The sequence below is a fragment of the Embiotoca jacksoni genome, unplaced genomic scaffold, assembly GCF_022577435.1.
Source record: "Embiotoca jacksoni isolate LCO1_2020_lvr unplaced genomic scaffold, fEmbJac1.0.p SCAF_12, whole genome shotgun sequence".
In the NCBI taxonomy this organism is placed as follows: domain Eukaryota; kingdom Metazoa; phylum Chordata; class Actinopteri; family Embiotocidae; genus Embiotoca; species Embiotoca jacksoni.
In genome coordinates, this window is record NW_027185252.1 from 8,030,212 (window position 1) to 8,057,288 (window position 27,077).

The following is a 27,077-nucleotide window of genomic DNA, read 5'->3' on the forward strand; positions in this document are numbered from 1 at the left end:
AATCACAGGCCACCTCCTCCGGGCTCTGACCTCATGGTGTGATCAACTCTCCATCTGAGAGGATTCCACCCATGTCCTGCACCGGGCCTTCGATTGGCCCTGCTCAGGAGCCAGGACTAATCAAAAGGAAGGTAATCTTAATATTCTATATAAGGCTGTTCACCAACTAAAATCCAGTCACCTCCCCGTCGCTTCCTCTTTTTTCTGCGACAACTCATTCAAACACTTGATATCTGAGTTTCTTGCTATCTATGTAGAACGGACACATATTTTGTCACCTGTTCTTAGTTTCTCACAGACTTTATTACATATTTCATTTGAAAGGCTCTGCTGTGGTTTACATTTTATATAAGGCCTTTTTGACTGTGCCAACCATCCTGTACAAAAACTGTACTGTATTTTTCCATGGGCATCAATCCAAAAGGCCCTGGGCCACATTAAAAGAAAATTCACACTCCTTTACTATTTATAGTCTCAATCCATGTCAATGTGTCTAAAACTATTTCCACTTTGGAGAGTTGTAGAGGTATATGCATTATAGCCTACTGAAAATGCAATAGAGTAGTCTGAGCAGAAGTGTGTTATGGGAAATATGTAAAACTCAAAAATGCTCTTAATTGAAAAAAGGAGACAAAGTCCCCCAAGATGTGATTTTATGACCACCCTGCCTCATGACTTCCATCAATCTTGCAAGTGTTAACTGTCTACAAATCCCAATTTAAATGTATTAACACATTAAATACAAATTTAAATGAATGGATTTCTCTCAACACAAATTACAGAGACATTACATAATCATTTGCAAATTATACGTCCCACCTCATGAATGTATTTATTTGGCAACAGTCTATTTCCCCTCAAGACTTATCATTCCATTGACTCCATGCAGCTTCCACAAGAGGTCAGCAAAGACACCCATTAATACTAAATGTTTGTTTTCATGTCATAAAGCCACAGAGGATTATCCCATATGCTGGATAAAAAAAATAAATTAAAAAAAAGCACATTTGTTTATCTCATTTTCTAACTGTCACAGACAATCCTTATGATATTCAGCAGCCCCTGCAGACTTGAAATTTGCCTTTATAGCTACACATCCAGGGAACAGAGAGGCTGTTACACAGATGCCCTTTAACTAATACTGCCCTTAAGTTTTGCTTGGGAGCTCATATATCTGACTCATGACTCGCATGCAAATGCAACTTGCTTTTTGCAAGTATTTCATGTTAACAAAATGTGATTGTAAACATTATTTGAGAAGCAGCAGGATAAAGACACGTACACGCACATTAGGTTTGAGTCATATCATATTAATGCATGTGATTCAAAAGCTTCAACAACATTAAAAATTGAGCAAATATGTTTTTAAACCATGCCAAACACGCAACTACACTTTAGAATACACTGTGCAACTTTTCTTGACATGTCCACAAGAATTTTCAGTTATCTTAATTAGGGCCGGGCAATATGTTGATATTTTATAAATATTGTGATTTGCAACTAATTATCGTCTTAGATTTTGGATATCTTAATATGGTCATAAGTGTTGACTTTTCCTGTTTTAAAGGCTGCACTACAGTAAAATGCTGTCATTTTCTGACTACTTATTGCCTTTACCTGTTTTATAATTATAGCCACATTATTGATAATTATTTATGACAAATCTTTCTTCTTAAATAATTTTTAAAGCACCAATAATCATCCCTACAAAATTGTTGCATCATTGATATTGAGGTATTTAGTCAAAACTATTTGATTTTGTCCATATCACCCAACCTTAGTCTTAATTTATATAAAGATAAAACCTCATTTCAGTGCTTACTCTTATTTGCAGCTTTTTTTTTTTTTTATAAGCCCGTGAACGCAGCATGACAGGTTCATCCTTGCCAGCAGGTGGCTCTTGATTTATGCTACATAAATCGTAAACCCTGTGGCCAGCTCTTACTCTGGATGTTGTTCATATGATTTTGTAATGCAGATACTGACCTAAAGCACTTTACAACGCATCACGTGACTTTGTCAGTCTATTAAAATGACATTCAAGTAACAAAAGACTAAGACTAAGGGGGGGGGGGGGGGGAGGGGGGGGGGGGGTGTGGGGGGGGGGGGGGGGGTGTGGGGGGGGGGGGGGGGGGGGGGGGGGGGGGGGGAATGAAATACATTGACAGGTATGTTTGTAAAATAAAATATGCCACTGAAGGTGCACGTCTGCAGCATCAAATGACATGAAAAAACAACCCAGGGTTTGATAAGGTCAATGTGAATTCGTAATGTGAATCCCCAGGGGAGCACTATAGGAATGTCAGCGATTTCTTAATGTACTGAGGAAACATCATGCTAAAATGTCAACTGTAAAAACTACCATAGGCAAGGAAAATAAGAACAGACTAAGCCTGTTTTTTTTTTTTTTTTTTTTTTTTTACTGCCCTTTTTCGTTCAGTGATGCAGGAATGTGAAGGATGCTGAGTGTCCACCTGATACTGCTTTGCGCCCGGGGGAGGGTCTCCAGTCTCCACTCTGGCTGCCATAACAGCGCTCCGCTCAGGCAGGCAGGCGGGCCGGCGCATCCTCAGAGATCTGCAGGAAACATGATCATCAGGGGAACCTAATCACATTCATCGGCTAAGGTCAGATGATTTCGACAATTCCGTGTGTTTTTGCGTTATTCTCCAAAGGACATAAGAGAGGAGACAGGCGTCGGGTGCGTGCCGGAACGACACAAGCCGACATCATCATCAGCCGATGCGCCGTGTGAGGCGAGGTCATCGCAGCACCACGGTAAGATGCACGGAAAAAACGCACTGAAAACTAGCGATGGCACTTTTCTGTCTGCGTATTTATGCGTAAACACCGACGGTTTTTTTTTTTTTTTTTTTCTCGGTTGCTTCACCCGGACTCGTTCCTGAACCCACTCGGCGTCTTTTAGTGCAGCTTTAATGAATCAGGCTCCGTGCATCTGTCTTTTAATCAGACCACTATTCATTTCGCTGAAATCAGAAAACCGCTTTACCGCTTTATCTCTCCAGAGAGGGAAATCGCATGCAGGCCACAGGGATTGAAAATTATATTCCGTGTCTGCTGTCATTCCTGCACAGACAACATGCACTACTACATAAATGTGGGTTAGTGGAGCATCCACGCGCCCTGCGACCATCAGGATGCTTCATGTGTATATTTTCGGTTTAACCAATAATTCATTGTAAAACAATCTGCGATTATTTATTTTTTTATATCATGTTAAAATTCCAATCAGATCTTATGGAAATCGGACATGTAGCATCCTCAGTGGTCATAACATAAAACCGCAAGGGGGATAGTACACGTAGTAGTAACCGGGCCTGCAGGCTTCACACACCACAGTCATCCTGCATGCTGGAGCTTACACGGTATGGGTTGTTTTCTGATAACACATGAGGGGAATAATAAATGTGTCATGTTATTTTGATGCAATGACATGCTCTGACCTAATTATGGGTTTCAAAATAAAATCTATAAGATACACTCAGTTCTCCGCTAATGGCAAAGACTGACCCATGAATCTGGAAGAAGTGAGCACAACTGATCAGATCAACTGACGGAGAACTGTCAAGCAGTTCATTAGATGCAGCAGTACACACTAATCTTAGTAGGATACTGTTGTAATAGTTGCAGTATGGGAAACGGATTGAGCTGCCATGTGTTCAAACATGAATTATAAATGTCCCTCATTCACCATAACCTCATTCACAATAACGTAACCTTCAGTTCCATCCTTGATTAAGTGGCCTACTAAAAGCTGATGTTAATTTTGGACTTACCTCAGATTTCTCATCTGTGGTTTGAATATTGGGCTGCATAGCCCACATCTTTGTCACCTTGGGAATACGCCAGCTATAGTTAGATACGCGCTAATACAAAGATTAATTTCCAGAGGATGACTTTTCAATATCCTAAGGTGAGAACGATCCTGATGATGGTAAATGCACACACATTGGCCTTTTTAAAACTGGTTTGCACAGCTGTGTTAGCACTAGCTGTATATGAACTGTGTAGAAACACGAGTCATTTCTGAGTTTACATTGTACTCTTCTCTAATATTGTTTGCTTAAAATGACATCAATAATTCAGAGGTTGCCATAGACACTCTGTCACATGATGGTCGTAAAACCGGATTCAGTGCTTCGCTGGTGTCATCAGGTAGGAGACTTGAACACCTGGGCTGGAAGGAGATGGAAAAAGAGCTGAGAGGGAAGTGTGCAGCTAGCTATAAGGGTCAGTATGACGGCTTTAAAAGTTGAGACCGCAGACGTTTTATTTATAAGTCACTGTGAGTCAGACAATGTCATCTCACATGCAATAGCGTTAAGGCAGCTGGTCCATTTGTAATGCTTTATTTCTCCCAGTTTACAGTGTATATAGTTTCGTTGAAATCATTTATTTTCTCAGATTAAGTTGTTTCGGAGAGTTTATGCTTCATTCAGAAATATTGAAATCAGATAGAATTTGTACAGTATGTGAAACAAGTCTATAATCCAAATAGATTTTGATTATTTTGATAAGAGGATAATTTAACCTCCAATAACTCCTTTTATTTGGTGCTTTCCCTTCATATTTTCTCCAGTTTGAACTGTCTGTCTGTTGTCTGTCACCATTTCTGCTGAAATAAGAGGATAATGAGGATTATGTTTCATTCCGTGGGCTGCATGTGTGCACTCAGTGCTGTGAGTCGTCTGATGGAACAAATAGAGGAGAGAGACCTCATGAACATGGCATTTTTTTTTTAAAGGGACTGCACCCTTTGCTGTCTTGTTTATGATAAAGTTTATTGCTTGCATTTAACTTCTGACTCCAGGCTCCTTTTTGTTTATCATATAAGGTTATTTCGAACTTAGCTCCCTGCCATGCCAGCTCAGTGTTTCATAAGTAAACCATGACTTGTGGTACAACTTGCCTACGAGAGGTGCTTGTGGTGTCAGTCCTGTCTGTTGTCTGTGGAGGGAAGAAAGCGACTTTTTTTTTTTATTTTAATGAGAGCTGCACTTAAACACAGGATTTGTTCAGGCAACAGTCACAGTGAAGGAGAATGCAGCAGCAGAGAATAAATCTGAAGAGGGCCACATGAATTCAAACAGAAGCTCACTGGGTCAGAATGAAGCTGTAAAATTATTTAAAATAATGCACCTAATCATGTGTGCATCACAGGGTATGTTTAACTATGGGATAGACTGAACCACCTCTGTTTGCTCATTTCATAGTTCTCACACTTCATACCACTTCCAGTAAAAGGAGCCAACTTGTTACCCTCGGCTGAGCAGCAGTAGAACGAGTGGTGAAGCTGTAATTGCAATGATTATCATCTCTTGTCCCTGGTTTCACCTATATTGTGCCCCAGAAGTGTCATTTTCAGAGTCCTCAAACTGGAGGCTGAAGATTACTTTCATCCTCTGATATGGCCATACAGAAATAATATTTCTCAGCAATTTCCCTCAGCAGTATAGCTGCTCATCTCAAGGAATTGGGTGGGTGAGGCTCAGACCCCACTGACATGCTCAGTAGACCAGTCAGTTCAAGTTCAGGGTTCGTGCAAGTAGAAGTTATATGATGTCTATAATTGGCTGATATTTAACTGAGCACTAAAGGAAACGTGTTATTTAATATATTTTGGAAAAGACACTAATGTTCAATCTTTTACAGCAGGTTATGTCTTTATCTAATGCTGTAAAAAGCAGCATTTTGTCTTGTTGTCCAGACAGTTTCTTAGCAGGCAACATCACAGATGGAAACAAATTTGCAAACATACAGACACTCGCCTTTCACTGAATTGTGTGAAATCCAATTTTCCAACCTGACTGACAAAATACAATCTCAGTTTTGTCTGAGCATCATGAGTGAAAGTTACTGCATGCATCTGTGCTCTCTGAAGACCCAATTTACCCCGTATGAAACCATGTGAGCCTCTAAAATGAAAGGCATCAATATTGGATTTCTCTGTTAGGAAGGCGGCATGTGAATAGCATGAACTGAACTCGTTGAATATGTAGAGTGTGTGAATGGCACTCATCAGATATTTTGACAGTGCAAATTACAATTAGAGTACAAAAAAACAGACTATTTACTTAATAGCTGTGTAGCTAAAGGAGGCTACTCTGTGTTGCCTGTTTTGGTATGAATTAATGATTGAACCACAGAGTGCCGGGTGATGACTGCACTCGCATAAAACTTTAATGATCTGCATGTTTCCCCTGTTAGTCAATGGGCAGAGCGGCACAGAAAGGACGTGCTTGTGTCTGTAATAATAGCATGCCTTGAGCGTGTCTCCCTTTTCTTTAAGACTGAATGTGCTGGGCAAGAAAGAGGGAAAAATACTCGATGTGAAAAGATGAGAATGCCTTCATAAAAGTCTCCCAAGGGACTTTTAAGCATGTGAAATACATTATGAATATCTAAGCACATTTTATACATTTTTTATACCTATTATCAGTTAGCTTAGGCTTTTTAACATTCATAATAATATATTAGCATTGCAAAGAACCTAACCTAGATCTTCGAAGCGTATTATTACTTCAGTGTAACACATTACCTATTTTATCCATTATTAATATATTTTTTCCACTGCTTAGTAGCTAAACTTTTCTTAAACCCTCTGTGTAACAACTTTTCCTTTTAAAGTCAGCGTCACAGTGTGAAGTATAGCTGGAAATCCATCCTTACATCAGTGCTGGTATTGCAGTTTCTGCCGCTTTACGCTGTGATTCATCTTTGATTGACAGATTCAGTGACGAGATTTATGTTTGTGTGTCGGGTCAAAAGGAAGCCGTGTAGTGACAGTTCTTTTCTTAGTATGTTTTTAGCTTAACCTTTTTGCATCATGGAACATTCACCACATTTATATATAGAATAAACTGCGCCATCCTCTCAGGTGCATCGAGCGCATAATTAATTTCAGAGGAATTAGAGCTACGAGCAGCGATGTTAACGATATTACATGTCACTGCCAACTTACTTGTCACAGGGAGTGCTACATAGCCTGAGAGCACTTTTATAATAACTTCTGTGGCTCTAGGGGAGTTTTCTAAAGTCAAATAAATTTACTTAAATGACATCACTTGATTAATGTTTGCTCGAGCTTGGAGTTTGAAAGACGTGTTAAACAGGCAGCGACACTGGAGTTACATAATGCGGTTTTCGGGACCTTGTCTCATACTAAGAGTCAGGGTAACTCTGCCTTTTATGCATGTATTTAGACCTTTTGTTTATTGTAGAGTAGGTGCAATGCAGATGAATCTCTATTACCCAATTTAAATGACAAACAAGATGTGGAACAATAAACAGACGTCCGGAAATGTTTTATCAATATTTCGTTTAGTTTTATCATCATTGAAAGACTGCAGGTTTAAAATGCCCCTTTCAAAGCAAAGCCTGTACAATACAGATCGGAGATTTTCTTGAGAGCACATTCTTCTAATTGACAGACCAAAATCAGTCAATCGGATAGTATAAATTATACAACATTTTAATTCCGAATCATAGCAGATCTTTTAAATATGTGCTGGTGGTTGCGTCAGTTGTCACAGTGCTAAAACATCATAAAAGTGATTAAAAGTCTTGAAAAATATATGTTATTGGGACTATTTTATGTGTCAGACAGACTCGCAACTGGAGTTCAATAACAGAATATACACTTTAAAATCCAACCAAACATACTTCCGTAAAACATTAACATTTAGCCTATTAAATGGTAAGATGTGCCTTAATTGATCTCCTGTCGGATAAATTCATAAATACCTATTCATTAGAAATACAGTAAACCATAAATAATATAATAAAATAGATGCGCATACATGTGAAAGGTTGGTGAGTTTGTAAACCACAGCTCTGTCTGGCCTCATACAGTAGCTATTTAAATATACTGTACATATGTATTATCTGTGGTGGCGACACACTGTATGCACCAATTTATTGTTATGAGCGGGAACTGATCACAGTGACAAAACTGTCACATTAAAATGTTATTTATAGACAGATGCTTTTCAGATGCTTTACCCGTTTTTGCCCGTGTGAACGAAAACCTGTCCAGCCTACGGGCTGTTTTGGTGTTGTGTCACCTCTAACCTCAAAATCTGGCATTCGTTTCTAACAATAGAGAAAAATAGTAACTTTTCAACTTTAAAGTCTCAACTTAATGGACGCACAACACTAAACCGTTAGGGCATATCTTTAAAGCTTCTTTTTTATGCAGGATCGTTTGATGAGGTTTATAGTTCTCAGGTTGAAGTGGGTGCTTTTAATGGCAAACATTCAAATGCCAACAGCTTTAAAAAAAAAAAAAAAAAAGTGGAAAAGTTGAGCCCAGCTCTTACAGTATTGAGGAGAAAAAAAGAGGTATTTTCCATACTGTACCTTATTCATTCATTTTCTCCACTGCAGCTCAGTCTGTGTGGGCTCTTCCAGCTGGCTCTAACTGACTAATTCACCTCTTCTCCTCTGCTTTCTGCTCCGCTGCGTTAAGTGTTAACAATATGCCTTTGTGTCTCACACCTGTGGGCAGTGGGACTCCGGGAGAAGAGGAGTGAGTGGGCCAATGGGGCAGGCTTTCTCTCTCAGACTCCAGCAAGATGAAGGAATAAACATCTCAGTAATGCTTTTGTGCAAACAGTGAAGAATTAATTCCAGCATAGTTTGTGAGATGGTTTTGGTTGCGTGGGCACATTCACAGACAGACTCAGGGCCGTGTGTGGCGACAACTTTAATTGGACAACTGTGTTATGTTTACTGTTCTTAGATTTTAAGGAGATGCTTAAAGCAACAGATAAATAACTCGTTAATGGTTTTGCTTTACTGTGAATTCTGAAGTGGTCGTTGCAAAGGAGAACAGCATGCCCAGGACAAATAGCTGCACACTCACGCACTAGTCTCACCCACTGGATTAATTACAGTGCAGTCACTCTCTCCGACACATTGCGCAAATGTAAATCCCTTCTCGTTCAACTTTTATTTTGTTGTGTGTTCATGCATTTAAAAGTTTTTTTTAATTTTTTTTTATCTCTGGCTCAAGTAGTGAGTCACCTCACACCTTCCTCTGTTATTGCTTAATAGTAGAATACATTTAATAGCTTTGAGGTTTGGATCAACATTTATACATTTCTAACTGGTGCCTTTTGTTTAATTTTCCAGGTTTCTTTGCTCCCCTGTGCCTTCATCCCAATCTAAAGCTCTGACAAACCTCCAAACGACCTCAACCATCTCTTCACCCAGCGCTGTTATCGATGCATCAGAGGATGTGAGTAAGAGAGGCACCAAGGGTAGAAAACCCCCTCATAAATCCAACCAAGCAGGAGCCGGGATCACATGGTTGTTATGGACCGACGGGTCAACTGATAGCAGATCACAGTGGCTTTGCTCGGAAGTGTAAGTCTTCTGTTAATGCCTCTGACCAGTCAATTCTGTCTCAAGGAATCAATTGAAATTCAATCTATTAATGGGGAAAAAAAATAATTAATGACAGTGTCCCCTTTCTTGATGTGACTAGGTGGATTTCAAATTATCTCTCCAAATCTATTTTTGTGACTATAACTATACTGACAGCAGGCAGTGACACGTAAACATGGTTAAAAAAAAAACAACAACAACAAGATACGGATAGGGCAGCCTTCCCAGGTTAAATGTCTTTTTGATAAAAAGTGTTGCTATATGATTTTTTGTCAAGTCTGACAGGTGTATTTTTGAAAGGCAGCTTTGTTGTAAAGCCTCCCTCATATGCGAAATACAAGAAGATGCATTTGAAGATAGAGCAGTGGCTTACCAGATAGTGAGGCATCATCCTTTTTACTACCTCTGTGTACTAAGGATGTCTTCCATTATGGCGGTTATCTCTGAACCTTGAATCTAGACATTTATCTCCTGCAGCTCCATTCCTCTCCCCTCCCCTCTCATCTTCTCTCCTCTCATCTTCTCTTCTCTCATCTTTCCTCTTCTCTCGACTGCTACTACACTTTACTGACATGTGTTTGTGCTCTCCTTCCATCCTTTTCCTTGGCACTTGACAATGGAAGTGGTGGCTGTTTCTTGTATATTTTTTTCGCACTGCCTTTGTTCCTCTGTTCCCTGGAAACAAAGAAAAATCTTTTATCTTTTTCTGTGCAAGACATGCCATTTATTCTGTGCCAGGCACTAAACGTGAATCTGTCTTTGAGGCCATATTGATTTGTGAGGAAACTGAGACGTGATAGGACGTAGCTATCTATTTTATATATTATGTTATTGTTTCAGAGCATTCTTTACCTTTCTTAAAAAGTGAATTCCTGTCCTGAAGTATAACATTGTATATATATATATTTTTTGCCAGTATTCCTTAAATTGTTTTTGTGATATATTTTTGATCTGTTTCAATGCTGCTCCTTTTTTTCCAGATCAGAAATCATAGTTCAATAAGCATCACGTCTGGGAGATCTCCACGAATGTCCCCTGACAGTGTCATTGATGGAGCATATTGAATAATTTAGAAATATGTGTATTTTTCAAATCAGTGGTGATTTCAGGGGCAGGAAGCTTTTAACAGTGTCAGGGCAGTGCGGCTGCTGTTTTTTTTACAGGCCATAAATAATATCCAGCCTCTCTCCAAAAACACTGATATGGTGATACATTAGTGCATAATTTGGTTCATGGGATGGCAACGTTGATCTGTTGGTGGTAAATAACTCTATTACAAGTGGATGGATGGCCATGAAATCTGGGTCAGAGGGTCATGGTCCCCAGAGGATAAATCCACAGACTTTTCCTTTAGTGCCACTATGAAACATTTACAGTATGTTTTGAGTGAAAAGCCTCAACTATTGGATGGATTGAAATATGTTAACTCAGGGTGAGTTGCACTTACTTTGTTCATGTCCTGCATGACTTTACATCTAGGACCATCATCAAGTCAAATCTCTCCAATACTTAGTTTTATGACCAAATACCTGCAAAATAATAATAATAATAATCATTATTATTATTATTATAATTGTTGTTGTTATTATCATTATTATTATAAATATATTTGTGTGTTTCCTGCTAATTGGCAATTCAAGGAATATAATTTTACCCATATTCATTTTAAACAGCATTCTTTAATATAATTAAATGACAAAGAAATCACGTGTTGTCTTTGCTTATAGTTAAATTTGGTTGTAGCTGTCCACAGTGTAGCCAACATCCTGCCCAGTGCATGCTGGGAGAGGTGCAATACTCCCGGTTAGTGTGAGTGACATTTAAATAGTGCCAATGTAAATTACGTGTGATTGGCAGTGTTTTCACTTTTTAAGATAATTTGTCTTTAATTTAAAGATCTTAAGACTTCCTATAAAAACCATAATGATTTCCAGGTGGTTCCCGCTGGCACCCCACTACTGTCCCTCTACAAAGGTGCAAACATTTGGTATTTCTGTTTTTATGTTTTCTCTGTATGCCTTGGAGAGAAAGGATTGCTGAGCAAGCTACACATCGACATTCCTGGTTGTGAAGTCGAAATAGATTGCTTACAAATGTAGGCCTACGATTTATTGTGTTGCATTAAAACTGCGCACTATAAAAGCACATATGGCAAGAGAGCATGAAGTGGAAACAGTGCAGCAGATTAAACACCAAACAAGGAGGAAGAATAAAGACCATATATGAGATGTACAATTTTAACGTACACTGCGTTATCACTGAGATGTGAGTTCTCAAATCTTTTGAGGCTAACAGTGTCTTAGCTCTGAGTACTCAGTGTGCTTTCCAAATTTCCTGCTTAATTTATTAAGAAAAGGGACTTTGAAAGTGTCCCAATATTATACATGCAACAAATTATCATCCATGACAGTAGATTGTATGTCCCTCATAGCCTGGGAGATAAGATCGACACAATTCAGCGACAAACTACCTGGAGTACCAGATGCCGCTTGAGTATGATGTTAATGAGTTTAGTGGAAATCCCAGTGTAATAATTCAGAGCAGCAACATTCATCCAGAGTTCCATATTTTGGAAACAGGACTTTAAATAGATTTTAATAGGAGTCTAAAAGTCATTTTGCTCTTATGAACGAAACAGGTTTTATAGGTTAGAGCAGGTCAGCAGAAATCAAATATGACACAAATCACTTTGTAGTTACTGTAACGTGTGACTGGCAGCGTATGTATTAAAATCTAAAGATATTTAAGAACTCTGTAATTGATTTGAAGTTCCTGTATACTTCACATCAGTCAAGGAAACTCTATTGTTCAGGCCTGACATACTATGAGACTCCTGTGATTCCCTGAATGTCGGGTAAAGGACCCAAAACGGACACCCCGTCCTCAGGAACGAACTGTCCATGATAAGTGTTGATTGTGGTCACATTGGAGACAACATGTCTGACTCTCTGTCTGACAGTATTCAGCCAAGGACACATTGTTATCCTTATCGAAACCAATGTGTTCCTTATAGTTGAGACCTTTGTGAGAGTACTGGCAGAGAGGTTTAGCAACCGGGCATTGCCACACATTGTTGCCTCTCTCCTCGATCGAGCTGCTGCCAATAAACGTCACTGCGTTGACACCCAGAACGGTCTCCTCTGACTTCTTCACCTCATCTCCACGATTTCCATCACAGTCAAGACGATTTTCTTTTAATGGTATTGAATTTGAAAAATGAGAACCTTTTTTTTTTTTCCACGTGCACATTATCTTTTATTGTTCTCAGTTATGTGAGCACATCATTTATTATTTATATACCAACCAGGAAGTCAAGCGGTCATCACTAAGCTACTTAAAATATTCAGAATTCTTCACCATCATTTGTTATTAGCCACATGTTTTGTGTTCCTGGTTAAGACCTTCACTGATGAGTGACTGCAGATCTGCACAAGCAAAATACTTATTTGGCTGGTTTCCTTTGAGTCTCATTTACAGCTTTGCATGTGAGTGTCACAATGAGGGGGATGTTGAAGTGAAGCATGACAGATCTTTCAGGATGCTGTGAGTGTTGGCATTCGAGAGCATTGCAGTACATATGAGTTAACCACAGCATCTGTAGCTGCCAGTCATGCAATGCACTGTCATGTGGTGATCTTCATCTCAGATCTGTTCACTAAGCAAAGCTAATCAATGTTGAATAATGCATATCAACCAAAATATTAACCCTGGAGGTCCAAGCCGGAGAATTATGCATTCTGAATCTCAGCATTAAATCATGCTTGGATGGGATGATTTGCTTCTGCACTCCCAATGCAAGTGATGCAGTATAATTTAATTCACTGGGAACGTTTATATCAAGCAGGTGTTGGAGGTTGAAGCAATCACATCGTCTGTAGGTATTTCAGTCAAGAGAAAATAAAGCAGGGATCTGGGATGAATTATGCAACACCTTCTGGGAAACACAAGAGCAGTTATTTAAAATAGGTCTCTCCAGTTAATCCTCATTCATATGAAGGTCAGATGATTTTATATGCAAATTAAGATGCATAAATAGTGTATGGTATGGTGCGTGAACTATGATGGATAATCAGTCATAATCAGTTATGAAGTTAAATGTAGATTATTTTTTTTTAAACATGTTTGTATGAAGTATTGTTACAGTACAGCATCCTGCCTTCCAGTGCAGCAAGATGTGTTGTGTTTCTTCCTCTGCTTGGTTGTGTTGTTAGTTTCCTCTGTTGGTCAGAGGGCCACGCTAACACATATTTTTGTTCCTCTTTTTTCCCTTTAGTTAAAGTGAAAAACATGCATACCAGGTCTGAGTTAGCATTTCCTTAGTCACTTAAGGTGACAGAGCATTTGACATACTTTATGTTCTGTTCTCCCATCTATATACACGGTAGCTGCCAGAAGATGACAGATATTCAGTGGCCTGTGCAGTGACCCACACGCACAGTATGCCTTGCAGCATGGAGCTGTAGGATGGGGCTGTGTGAGTGAATGTGACTTGCCCAGTGGGGGAGAGTGGGGAACAGGTGCTGGCAGTGTCAGCTTGTTAACACTGGGGAGAGAATTGGCTCCTCCGACAGAGTGCGGCACATATGCAACACATAGCCTTTGGCTGTGCGACGTATGTGCAGGCATGCACACATGTGCGGTGAGAAGAAGCCGTGTGTGTATGTGTGTTGTATAATTGCACACACTTCTGACTCTGGGACGTTGATAGCTGTTAGGTTTATTTGATTGGTTTTCACAGTTATTATTTAGGTGCAAAAAGAGACTTGACTGTAGTTCAGGTCCACTTTGCTCCTGTCTGTGTTTGCAAATGAGCTGTGCGTGTGCATGTGTGTCGACACCCTGTACTTTACAGTGTATTACTGCAGAGAGACACTGCATAATGTGCACAACCCAGAGCCCCTAATTTGTTGTCCAATAATACTTTATACGTTTTGACATAAATTTTGTTTTGAGAACATTGTTAGAGCGTTTTAATGTTGCTCCGTTCTCTACAAATGCTTTGGGGAGATATAGTTATATGAAACCCCCAGGGTTATGTGCAAGAAATTCTCTCAAACATTACAAATTAGGCCCCCAGATGACCCATTTCTAGAAGAACTAAATTGACACAATGAATTATTCCATCCAGGCTTGTAGCCTCTATAACGAGAAGGGGACTGAGAACAGAGGATAAATTAGGACACTCAATTCTTGCTTCTCTCATTTATTCCATCAAAGCCACTTATGCAGATCTGCCCCGTTTGCCCAATTTATTCTGTGATTTCTCACCCTCTCATTTGGAGGATGGGGCAAAGAGAGAGGAAATGGATGTGAGTTTGGAGAAATTGGCTGCAACACTTTAGAGATGAAAAAGACACAATGATAATGTGTCAGAATCAATTGCATTTTGTCATAGTTGTGAGGAACATGACATATCCTTTTCCTTTTGTAAAGACACTCGTGGCGCTCTGCCCCAAATACATCACTAATAGCTGCCAGCAATAAAGTAAAAGAAAAGAATGAGAATGGTTTAGAATAAAATTATGTTTCACCGTAGAGGAAGAGAAAGTTAGACAGTTCAGTGTCGCATTTGACCTGAAAAAAAGGCCACTAGACTGAGGTTTAAAAATTCAAAAATACCCACTACATGTGTGGAGGAGTGTGCATGTCTTACTGTCTCGTTGCTTCGCCAGGTTGCACCGTGCTGTATGTCAAAGACAGCACAGCAAAATGAGATGGCTTCTAACAAATACTACTTGAGCTTGACTCCATTGCCAAATCCACAGAGTCCACAGGGTATACGGTTACTGTCACCTGTGGGTTAAAAGCCTCCTCTCTGGTTTGATGTCTGAATATCAGGTTATTTGATGCCGCTCTTTCAAGTCAGCCCGACAGGACAAAAGGACTTCAACTGATCAGCAGAGAGACACTCAGCCTAATCAAAGCAGAGCTCTCCTCTCAGCCCTTTGAATGCTGCATCGAGCTGCAGACGTATTTCATGTTTATTTGGTGCCGCCTAGTGGGCATTGTGGAAAATTACAGGTTTTAATCTGTTTTTCTGTTTAAGTGACTGCTTTTTTTAATTTTTTTTTTTTTTTATCCACAGTGACAATGGTGTTATTTCTGATTGGGATCTCTATTTCTGTGAATAATTCATCTCATGAGAACCAAACTGCAGGTAATTGTTGAAACAACTGAATTAGTATGTTGTAAATGGCAAAAATCTGATGTTAAAGCAAAACTGTAATTTTTAAAAGATGAAACAACTCAAAAGTTAAATTTCTTCAAATTAAATTCTTCCCTTGCTCACTTTAATACCCGCAGGATCTGGTATAACAAGTACTTTACAGTAAAATAGAAAATGTCAGAAAACTTCAGACAGATGTTTTGCAACTGATGTTATTGCATCGGTTTGCTGACTGTTCTCCACTTGTACTGTTTCAACTCATTTGACTATTTTGCTGTCTGTAATTTTCACATGTGATTCCGGACACAAACGTACAGCAACATTTTGAAAGTCTTGCTTTAAAGGAAGAGTTTGACATCCTGAGAAATAATTTGCCCTCTTACATGAACAGACCAACTGTCTGTTAGATGTGATGCTGGTACTAGGATACATTTAGATACGACTATTTCCTGACAGGGGCTAGTCACTTAAAAGCCCCTGCACAGAGCCCAGTTAAGATGAGCTAATTGTCTACTAGTGATAACAATTATCGTCAGGAAAAGCAAATAAGCATATTTATTAATTTGTCTCGTTAATATACTCGTTAAAACACTGTATGATATACCAGAAGACTGTTTTGTTGTATTCTTGGTTAAAACTAATAAGGAATTATATTATTCTTTTTTTTTTCCTAGAAAACCCCACCCATCAGGGTGCTCATGTGCTGCCCTCCACACTGGTCATCTCCCTGCTTCTTATCATCGTCGTCTTGCTGACGATCTACTGTCTGAGGTGAATAGACCTGCACATACACACTCTTCATCACTTACTCGCTCTCTCTCCCTCTCTCTCTCTTTCTCAGCATGTCTGTGAGCATGAGAGGTTCAGGTCAGGGCATCTGGGTGGGGGTAGTTTGGAAACAGCCGGTGATCACTGGCTTATGAGTAAACAGCTGCACTTCAAGTAAGACGGCAAACAAAACCGGCGAGGTCAGGTCAGGCCACAGATACTCATTCACTGACCAGCCAGCTCACACCTCCTCTTCTCGACGACGGCATGAGGAGGAACAGCTTTGCCTCTCTGAGATGGTGGATATTGGTTTTGATATTTGTTGTTTACTCACTTTATGTGCTCAACAGCACTGTTCTAGGGATCGGATTTTTTATTTTTTATTTTATTTTTTAATAGATGGTTTTGCTTTCTTCTCTCCTCACGATGTCATTATTGTAGGTTCAAAAACCACAGGAAAGCTCTCGTAACCTCGGTGGATAAAAAGATTCCAAATGGCTTCTTGGAGGAACAAGGTACTTTTGTCCTGTACTCAATATAACCAACCAGCGCATGAAAATATAATGCAGCCCTTTGCTTTTTATTTCCTTTTTATTTGATTGATAAATTTATACTCTTCGTGGACAAGTAAAGTTTCATGATCTGGTTTCTGGAACGGTTCGGAGAGGCTCTTAGCTTTCCGAGCACGTAGGGAGCCATATAAAGTTTCACTTCAGGTAAAAATATAAATAAACGGAAAGGCCAAATTCTGAGTTAAGACAGTTTCATGCAACAGCACCATGTTTATGACTCTAGAAATCATTTCTGTCATGTAGCCACAGAAGTAGGAAATCTTAATAGCCAGCAGGCTTGTTTTTGCAGGTGCTGTGTAATGTTCTCCATTGGGAAACATTTGCAGCCTGACCACCATATATTTCCTCAAACACAGGAGAGCAGACAGTGGTCCTCCTCCCCAGATCTCCCTCGCCATCCAAGAGGTACTTCCCCATCCCTCTGGACTCACTGGAGGAGGAGTACCGGATTCGCTCTGCGGACGATGGCAAACTCTTCAGAGAAGAGTTCAATGTAAGCCCGAGTTTATTTGTTGTTGTTGAAGCTCTGCAAGCAAACAACAAGTACAGAAAACAGTAATAAAATGTTGTGTTAGCCGGCTTTGTACTCATGGCTTTATTTTTATCTCATGAGATTTGGATTCTCTCTTTATAGTCTTTGCCATGTTACTACCACCACGGGTCCTTTGAGGAGGCGAGCAGAGAGCACAACCGAGAGAAAAACAGATACCCAAACATTTTACCATGTGAGTCAGGATCTATATTCTGCAGCAGGCACAATTATTACAACTTTAAAGTTCTATCAATAACTAAATCATAAGGAGAGGGCATGCGGGCTGAAATGAAAAGTTAAGAGCTAAATGGATTTGCTTTCTTTTTCTTTGATTCACAGACGATCACTCAAGGGTGATGTTAAGTTATCTTGATGGACATCTGTGCTCAGACTATATAAATGCATCTTACATAGACGTGAGTATTAATTATAATTAAACTTTTAATGTGAACGATTGTGCTCCTGACAAATTCTCATGAATAATGTGTTTTTTCACACAGGGTTTTAAAGAGAAGAACAAATTCATTGCAGCGCAAGGTAAATGCACATTTAACGTAATTTACACCGACATGTTGTTGATTTTATAACCATACTTTTCAAAAACTTTTCCGGATTCTGTTTCAGGTCCAAAACCCGAGACAGTGGCCGACTTCTGGCGGATGATTTGGGAACAGAAAACAGCAACTATAGTTATGCTGACGAATCTGAGAGAGAGGAAAGAGGTATTTTCCCTCTGTGCTGCATTCTTCCAATGCTGCAGCATTATAGAACGAACCTATAAAATCTATACAACTCCAACATGCAATTAATGGAATCACTTTTGTATTCTCAAGACCCAAAGTCATGGGCATAATTTATTTGACCCCTTCCCCATCTGACAATCCATACAGAGTGTAACCCAGCAAGTTACTTTATATTGCACGAGTTTAGCCTCGAAGGGTTGATCAATTGAGTGCTCAACAGCAGGTTTGATGGCGCAGAATAGAGGCAATGGGGATCAATGACGAAATAATTGTTGATAAGATCCTAAGAGGCTTCATGATAATTAGTCTGAGAATCTAGTTAATGAGTTGAAACGTCACTGTGAAGATCTTATTGACTGACAGAGTCGCACAAAGTCGCTGTGATTGCCTTTGAATTGGATTGTGAAGTGCAAGCATGACATACACGTTTCTACACGTACAATAGATGCAGCTATACAACCTCAGATGCAATGATAATAAATTGTTGCGTGTGGATTTTAGAGGCATAATATTCCCCTCCAGTACATGAAGAATAACCTCCTCATTGTTGTGATTCTCTCACCAGGAGAAATGCTGTCAGTACTGGCCAGAAAAAGGTTGCTGGATGTACGGGAATGTCCGAGTGGCGATGGAGGACGTCACTGTACTGGTGGACTACACCGTTAGGAAATTCTGTGTACAATATGTAAGTAAATCCTGTGAGTCTGCATATCAGTGCATTGATCATGGATACATTTTAGGCTCTTTAACAGCACCGAATCACTGATTTTATCATTTTTAAACACACAACTGTGTCTCGTGGCCCAGCACAGAGGCTGAGTTGACTTCACTGCGCAAAGCAAACGTGATTATACTGCACAGCAGGAACAGAAATAGCCTAACATTAAGATAAATGCGTGCTTTTATTTTGATATTTACAGGTGATGTAGAATAATAGTGCACTGTTTCAACGTTGTTCTCACTATAGTTTTTAATTGCTGTGAAAATATAAAAATCTATTCTCGTAATGGAGAGATTCTTATTAAAAATTAAAGACTAAACAAAGCTGCATTGAGATGGTGTAAAAAGTAATGTTCCCCATGGGGAAACTGGAACATTTTAGTGAACTGTAATAGGATACAAAATATAATAAACAAATGAAAACCAGTATGGAAACACATTAAAGAATATTAAAGGATATAGATTACAGATAGAGCAGATATGTTGTGTCTATTATCAGTATGTAGGTGTAGTACGCTGTAGTAAGCAGTGTTTGTTCTCATCATTTCATCTTTCGAAATTCACACACAAACAGCATCTTTGTTTCCTCCCTTGTCTTTTTGACTGCCAAGTCGGATGCCAGCTCGGTGTACCGTGAAGCCTTCACACTACAAAAATTCACTTTGTTCCGTCTCCATGTGAAAGCAGACAAGCACAGACATCCTCTCTGACCCTAAAAACTGTGACTGCGCTGTAGTTGTTCAGTACAAGCCAACAGACTGGCTGCTTTTTTTTTTTACATTTAGCTCTCTGAACAGAGAGTAACCAAAATGAAATTATGCTCTCCTGAGTATTGATGCGATATGAGAGCGAGGTAGAGGCAAACCAGTGTTTGGATAATTACGTTCCTTCCCAAAAAGCAAATTGGCAAAAAAAAAAGGAAATTAGGTAACAGTTTGCTGTTGACTGGCTTCTTAAAAAAGACAGACAACAAGTCAGTTGACTGATTTGTGTCTTGACAACATTATTCAGGTGTAAACCTTGTGCGTCTGTGCTTCACAGCAAGGCAGCGATGGTCCCCGAGCTCCCCGGCTGGTCACCCAGCTCCACTTCACCAGCTGGCCAGACTTTGGGGTGCCGTTCACACCCATCGGCATGCTGAAATTCCTCAAGAAGGTCAAGGCTGTCAATCCATCGTATGCTGGGCCTATTGTCGTGCACTGCAGGTAGAATGTGTTGCAGGAAGGAAGTCAAAAGAAGGCATGCACATAAATAGCATCAGAGATTCAATTCATTATAAAAGAGGAGAAATCACTTTTTCCAATGTTAATTATTAAGGTTAGAAGTGAACTTCATTGAAGGTAAAATGTATAAAAACTAAAGTGATGCTGTTTGCAGATGAATATTTACACATATTTTTTTTTTTAACTTTCTCATTATTCTGTAATTGCATGCCTGGTATGTGCATAATATTTATTTGACCAATCAGTGTAATGCCTCAACAGAGAAATCTTGTAGCAACTGCTGTAACAGGTGCTCAGGGAGAAGGACTGTTGTTCTTGAATGGGGCCCATTGAAGAGGCCTCAACACCCCACTGTGGAATCCCAGCTCTGTGCTCCCTGAGGTGCAGTCTGCTGAAATGACCCCTGTAAATCTATTAGGAGTGCGTTTGGGCTTCAGAGGTGAAGCACTTCCACATATGCTCGTGGCTCCTTACAAAATTGATGCCTCTGTTAGGAATATAAGAACAATATGGCAATGTATGTGACTTCAAAAAAAAATTATAACATCATCATCTCTATTAATCTGCATTGTGTGAGAAAAACAGTATTATTTTTTTTTTTACTGCAGGGAATGCTCTTTTTCTTTTAAATACAACGTTATACAGAGTTGTTATTCAAGACATTTTGTTTTGCAGCTCCACTTGGCTGTTTGTTACAGAGAAGACCTTGTGCCTTCTTCTTGTTTGTGTTTCGACAGTGCCGGGGTTGGGAGGACTGGGACGTTCATTGTCATTGACAGCATGATCGACATGATGCACATGGAACAGAGGCTGGATGTCTTTGGCTTTGTGAGCCGAATACGAGAACAGCGCTGTCAACTCATCCAGACAGATGTAAGGATTGACCCTTTCCGACCTGTTGTACCTTGGACTGACAGCTCAACTCGCTGCTCTAGTCGTGGCATAAACAAGCGAGGGCATGGAAAAATAAGCATGTCTGTGATGCAAAAAATAGTAGGAAATAGTTTGGCAAACTAAAGCAACTACTTCTACGTCTTCGTCTCCTTATCTTCCTCCTCAGATGCAGTACTCCTTCATCTACCAGGCTCTGTTGGAGTACTATCTGTATGGAGACACAGAGCTAGATGTGTGCTCTCTGGAGGGCCATCTGCAGAGGCTTCACAACACCAGGGCTCCCCACGACAGGCTGGGCCTGGAGGAGGAGTTCAGGGTACGAAGGAAGAAGCTCCCTCTTAAACATTTCAGTCAGTAATGAATCGTCCTCATCACCCTGCGCCCTGCATGGGTATATTTTCATGGAAAACTTGCCCAGGGTGCTGCTCCTGGCAGTAGTAACATAAATAACAATGCTTTGGATCAACTAAAACTTCATAAGGTACCACCATCTGCCACATAGAATTTACCGTAGCTCTGTGAAAAATCCTCATTTTTGCTGCAAAGAGTCCTCCACATTTCCCCACACACTGAATGGAATTATTCCCAAATGCCTCTTCTTCTTCTGATCTTCTCTGACCGAGAAGAAATGTTTTTGTCCAGCTTCTGTGCTTTTTACTCGATGCAGTTATTAAAATATTGTCTGTTTCAACATCACCCGCTGAAAAAGAAAAAAAAAAAATCCCCATGTTTATTAGCGTTGTACTGCCCCGTTCTGACGAAAACAAACCTTATGTCAATCCGTTTCCTCCCATCAGAAGCTGACCAACGTTCGCATAATGAAAGAGAACATGAGAACTGGGAACCTTCCCGCCAACATGAAGAAGAACCGTGTGCTTCAGATCATTCCGTGTAAGGACTACTCCGATACTCTGAACACTTTCATAATACATCACATCCAAGTAACATCAAAGCATCACGCTGCTTGTGATTTTTATAGATGCCGTACACAGATATCTGGCTAATCAGTTCATGTCTGTGTGATCAATGACATTTAAATCGGGCTTGTATCTCTGCTACAAGTTGAGAGCAGAGAGGGGAAAGAGATCCTGGGTACAACTTTTTATACTGAAAACTGATATACACTATGGCGTGTTTGGCCTTAATAACACAGCTGAAGTTTTACTTGGCTGTGTTTTTTTTTTTCCATCAGCCCTTTCAAACTTTTATTTTATTAGGAATCACTTGTGGAAAGTTTCATTTCCCTTTTTTCTTTTTGCAGATGATTTCAACCGAGTAATACTCTCAGTGAAAAGAGGACAAGAGTTCACCGACTACATCAATGCCACCTTTATTGATGTAAGTACTCCCTCACAACCTCCTGTATAGATTTCCCATAGAAGTATATATAAAGCTCATTGTTTCCTTTACAAACAATGCAAAATATTATGTTTGCTGCACTCTCAAGTGTTGTTTACCGGATGATCTGCCCTCCAGGGCTACAGGCAGAAGGACTATTTTATCGCAACCCAGGGCCCCCTGTCTCACACAGTGGAGGACTTCTGGAGGATGGTGTGGGAGTGGAGGTGTCATTCAATCGTTATGCTCACCGAGCTCAAAGAGAGGGAGCAGGTACAGTATGGTGCTCTTGCAAAAGCACAGGCTGAAAAGCGGAGTTGCATGGTCAAATAATCTTTTTTTATTCTATTTTTTTTTTTTTTTAATTTTTTTTTTTGCCTAAAAGCTTGTGTATGTATTTAATTGTTTTATTTTTTTGGGCTGTGGTGCACATTGAAAATACAGAAACAAAAACAGGATATAAATTAGTCAAATGTAGCCTAATTGTATTTCCATCTGACCTTTCCAACCAGGAAAAGTGTTTCCAGTATTGGCCATCAGAGGGCAGTGTTACATTTGGAGATTATACTTTGGAGCTGACTGGAGATACAGTGTGTGAAACCTTCACTCTCAAAGACATGGTTCTCACCTACAGACCAGTGCGTAAAACACTTCAAATCACTAAAACAGACATTATAAAGAACCACATTTCCTAACTTGTTTTCATTGTGCTGTCTTCACCCACATGAAGCAGTTTAAAGTTCATGAAATTTCATTATATCTAGCTTTTTTCAGGTGGATAGAAATAACACTTCAATTTGCACATCTCACCAGGAAAAGCAGTCACAACACGTCCGACACTTCCACTTCCACGGATGGCCTGAGATCGGCATACCAGCCGAGGGAAGAGGGATGATTGACATTATTGCCGCCGTGCAGAGGCAGCAGCAGCAGTCTGGAAACCGTCCCATAATTGTGCACTGCAGGTGAGGAACTTTAGTTTGACAATTCTGCAGCATAATGGAAATTAGACACAATTACATTAGGTATTTGTCCACTAATGCTTTTTGATACAGCTATGCTTTTATTACCCAATCACCTCAATCTTTCTGATTGATATTGGAATGAGTTTCAATTTTAAGGACACATATTTTGCTCCAACAAATGTCTGTTACAATAAATTGTAAATTTTCCTCAGTAGACCTGGTGTTCTATGCCTAAACCACTTATGTGATCCTTTATAAAGACTTAGCTGTGAAAGCTTTGATCAGAACCTAGCTTCAGGTGAAGTGATTCTAAAGCAGCGTGCCCCTGTGGGATTGATCCAATCCACTGATTCACAGTCAATTAAAACCTCTCAAAGTGAAATCTCCTCTGACTCCCACTATGATTAATCTGATAAGATGAGCTAACGACAGGAAATGGTGTCATCACTCTCCTCTATTCCTTCATCACCACTTGTCTAAGAGGGGCTTTTTAAAGCTTTTTCTCCGTCTCGGGGGGATGGGGCTAACCCGTTGCAATCCCTAACGTCTCTCTACACTTCTCTTCCGAATCGCGTATCGCTCTCTCGCGCTCGCTCCCTGTCTCGCTCTGTCTTTCTCTCTCCATCCCACCATCATTGTAAACATTGACTCAGTCAAACACCGAGCTTCCAAACTGATTAGTGTTAGCGTTTGGATTAGCCTCTCTTTAAGTGGAGATAATTATTAGCCACATTACACAAAGGTCACCTTTTCTCTTGCTAACTTTTTGAGTTAAATGGGAAAAGGATGCGCTAAGATTACCAGAGTTTCACTGACGTTTTTTAAGACATTGAAAAGTTGTTTGAATTTAAAAATGTTTGGCTCTACGTCCGAGTTGCGTTTCTTAAATTGTCTGTAGTTCTTTAACACGTGGGATTCTGCAGTGAATCTCAGTTTTAAAACACCTGCAGTGTGTGCATTATGTGACGTGCTTACTGACAGATTTGTCCTTCTTGTCCTCAGTGCTGGTGCGGGACGGACCGGAACCTTCATTGCCCTCAGTAACATTCTGGAGAGAGTGAAAGCTGAAGGCCTCCTGGATGTTTTTCAGACAGTCAAGAGTTTACGTATGCAGCGGCCGCACATGGTTCAGACTGTGGTAGGTGGAAAATGAGATAACATCAAACCTGCAGTGCAGAAAAATGTCAGCTTATCCACATTTTGTGTTGTTTGGAACAGTTTCATGTATCCACAGTGACACTTTTTCCTTTTGCTTTTTCTTCCAGGAACAATACGACTTCTGCTACAGAGTTGTCCAGGATTTTGTTGACATTTTCTCAGACTACGCCAATTTTAAATAACACCTGTCAGATAATGTTCTGCACACTTTTGTCAAATTAACGTATGCAATTTTTTTCTGAATGTTATTTTCTAAAGCGACCTCTTTTTACATTTTGCACTCGATTAAAGATCTAAAAAAAAAAAAAAAAAAAAAAAAACATGTAACATACTGTAATATGAAAACATCTGTGACAGAGGAGAGTTTGTCTCTTTCAAGAATGTTTAATGTCTTCAAGTATCCCAATGTGAAATATAGAAATTAAAATGTGGTTACTCAAAGGTTTGGTTGGGTTCTTGATTATGTAAAAAAAAAAAAATAGTTTGGCAGAAATCCAACATTTTAGGGTCAAAGTGTTTAAGAGGGAATACTTAGTATATTCCAGTATGATCTATGTACATAAAATATATAGAGTGAATATACACATTAGTATGTATGGTTCACTTCCTACCTGAAATACATCACCAGTGTGTTGTATAGTACACCAGTCCTCTTTTATTTCTGCTTTAGTCTGTCACTGACCACAATGCCTTTGGTTTTCATTAGTCGTCTGTTTTATGTGGCAACATGTTTGATTGCTCTGGAGAGAATAAAATGTGTTTGATAAATGGGATAAAATGATGAATACTTTTGCTAAAATTATATCTCATCTCACATTTGTGAATTTAATATTTAGGATCTACTTTTAGCTCAAACAAAAACATACAATTTCAGATGCATCTCGCTCTGTTAGAGGCTGTGAATTACCTCACTTCTGTCTGGGAAAAACTTAACAGCTGCTGCCTGTTGCAATTTTATTCAACTTCACCAACTTTCTTTTTTGCCTGTGGCAATATTACTTAGTGGATTGGTGCCTGACTCTGCTAAATGCAATTAGCCCACATTGGAACAGGCAGGAAATAATGTATTATTACATGAATTCAAATGTGTCATCGCAGTCATGCATCATATTCTGCTTTTAAAAAAAAGAAAAGAAAAAAAACCTCCACATTTTTATACACTAACAAGCCAACGTTGCATGCTTGCTTAAAGCAGTGCCATACTGATTAGAATGATCTCTAATCATGAAAACCTTGTCACTAAGTGACACAGTTTTAATAAAGATAATCCAGATGTTTACTGTATGTTTAACATAAATGGTGGTCTCATGTATGGGTCATCAATTAATTGTGTACACAAACACATCTCAGAATATTATAGGAATACAAATGTACCATAAGTTTAGTGGTTTGCAAATAAGTGTGTAAGAAATTAAGAAGGAAAACACTGTAGAAATGTGTGTGTGTTTAAATGAAATAGCTGATAAGTGATGCAGCTGAGTGTTTTTCATCCACCGGAAAAGAGATGGAAATATTTCTCCAGCATTGATGTCAAAATACAGTGCTCGGCTCAAATATGAAACATGCAGGCATTTTGACATGTTTTGACTACGGTTGATACAGTAGTTCTGGTTTCATATCCAAACCCCAACATTGCTGCAAAAACAAAAGCATATATTTTTGCAAGGCTTCTGCTTATTTCTTTTGTGGAACAGCAAACTTGGGATTCTGAACTTTTTACTGTGTTTGTACTTCCATTATTATGAATTTGTAAGATGGTTTATACATGACACACTGATGGTTTTGTTCATTCCATGTACATAAATACTTGTGGTCATTGATCATCACTGAGGTTTCCTGCATTGCTGACTAGTCATGCTGAAAAAATAAGACATCGGGGTAATGACAGCGAGGCCTTGCCGCTGCTGTAACAAACATCTTGTTTCAATGATGTTTCTGCTTTTTCAATCTGTACAGATTTGAACTACTGTTTGTTTGCTAAAAGCAGAATCCAATAAATAATAGGTGGAGAGAAACGTCAGATTTCATCTTTTTTTTGTCTACCTCTACACAGATGCATTTCTTACAAACACAACGATGTTTTCTTAATATATATATATATATATATTTAATGCTGTTTGAACCTTAATGGTGATGTCAGCATTTCTGAGCACTTAGCCACTTCCATTAGTAGTATTTTGTGTCCCATTAGTCAGTAAATGTGTCACACCTGCAGAGAGGGGATTATAATCCTGCCAGCCGCCATGTACAACACCTATAAAATCCCCCCCTGGCTAGTGTACCACATGCTAACAAGGCACATACAGAGGTGAGTGAGTCTTTACTGAAGTTTGTTCAATGCTCATTAAATAATAATTACCCTTCTTATTAATTACTGTCTAAAATGTTGTTTTGTAAGTGTAGGGCGATGCTTTATAACCCCTGGTCTGCGAGCCGCGGAGCTCTGAGTGAGGACCCTGTGACATTATTGTTTTTATTGTAAATGTGGCTTCTTCTGCAGTTCTAATGGAGGCGAGCAGCAGAGTTATGGTGCAGGTGTTGTTGTTGGCGTTGGTGGTTCAGGTCACCCTGTCCCAGCACTGGTCCTATG

The 27,077-nt window shown here is 39.5% G+C and overlaps 1 protein-coding gene across 4 annotated transcripts; it reads left to right on the forward strand.

Annotated features, from left to right (window-relative positions):
• Window positions 1–2,504: 2,504 nt before the first annotated feature.
• LOC138195274 (receptor-type tyrosine-protein phosphatase epsilon-like) lies at window positions 2,505–26,500 on the forward strand. Of its 4 annotated transcripts, none has more exons than XM_069144546.1 (21): window positions 2,505–2,778; window positions 9,154–9,387; window positions 15,494–15,565; window positions 16,249–16,345; window positions 16,784–16,857; window positions 17,271–17,407; window positions 17,549–17,639; window positions 17,786–17,862; window positions 17,947–17,983; window positions 18,071–18,168; window positions 18,755–18,874; window positions 19,951–20,114; window positions 20,870–21,005; window positions 21,193–21,342; window positions 21,824–21,917; window positions 22,288–22,364; window positions 22,503–22,637; window positions 22,877–23,002; window positions 23,178–23,329; window positions 24,332–24,467; window positions 24,595–26,500. In XM_069144546.1, the coding sequence occupies exons 3-21, from the start codon at window positions 15,499–15,501 to the stop codon at window positions 24,667–24,669; spliced, it is 2,043 nt and encodes a 680-aa protein (XP_069000647.1). In that variant the 5' UTR covers window positions 2,505–2,778; window positions 9,154–9,387; window positions 15,494–15,498; the 3' UTR covers window positions 24,670–26,500. The 4 variants fall into 4 exon arrangements, with proteins under 4 accessions (XP_069000647.1, XP_069000648.1, XP_069000649.1 ...); XM_069144547.1 differs by having other exon boundaries at window positions 9,154–9,259; XM_069144548.1 differs by having other exon boundaries at window positions 2,505–2,627.
• Window positions 26,501–27,077: the final 577 nt, after the last annotated feature.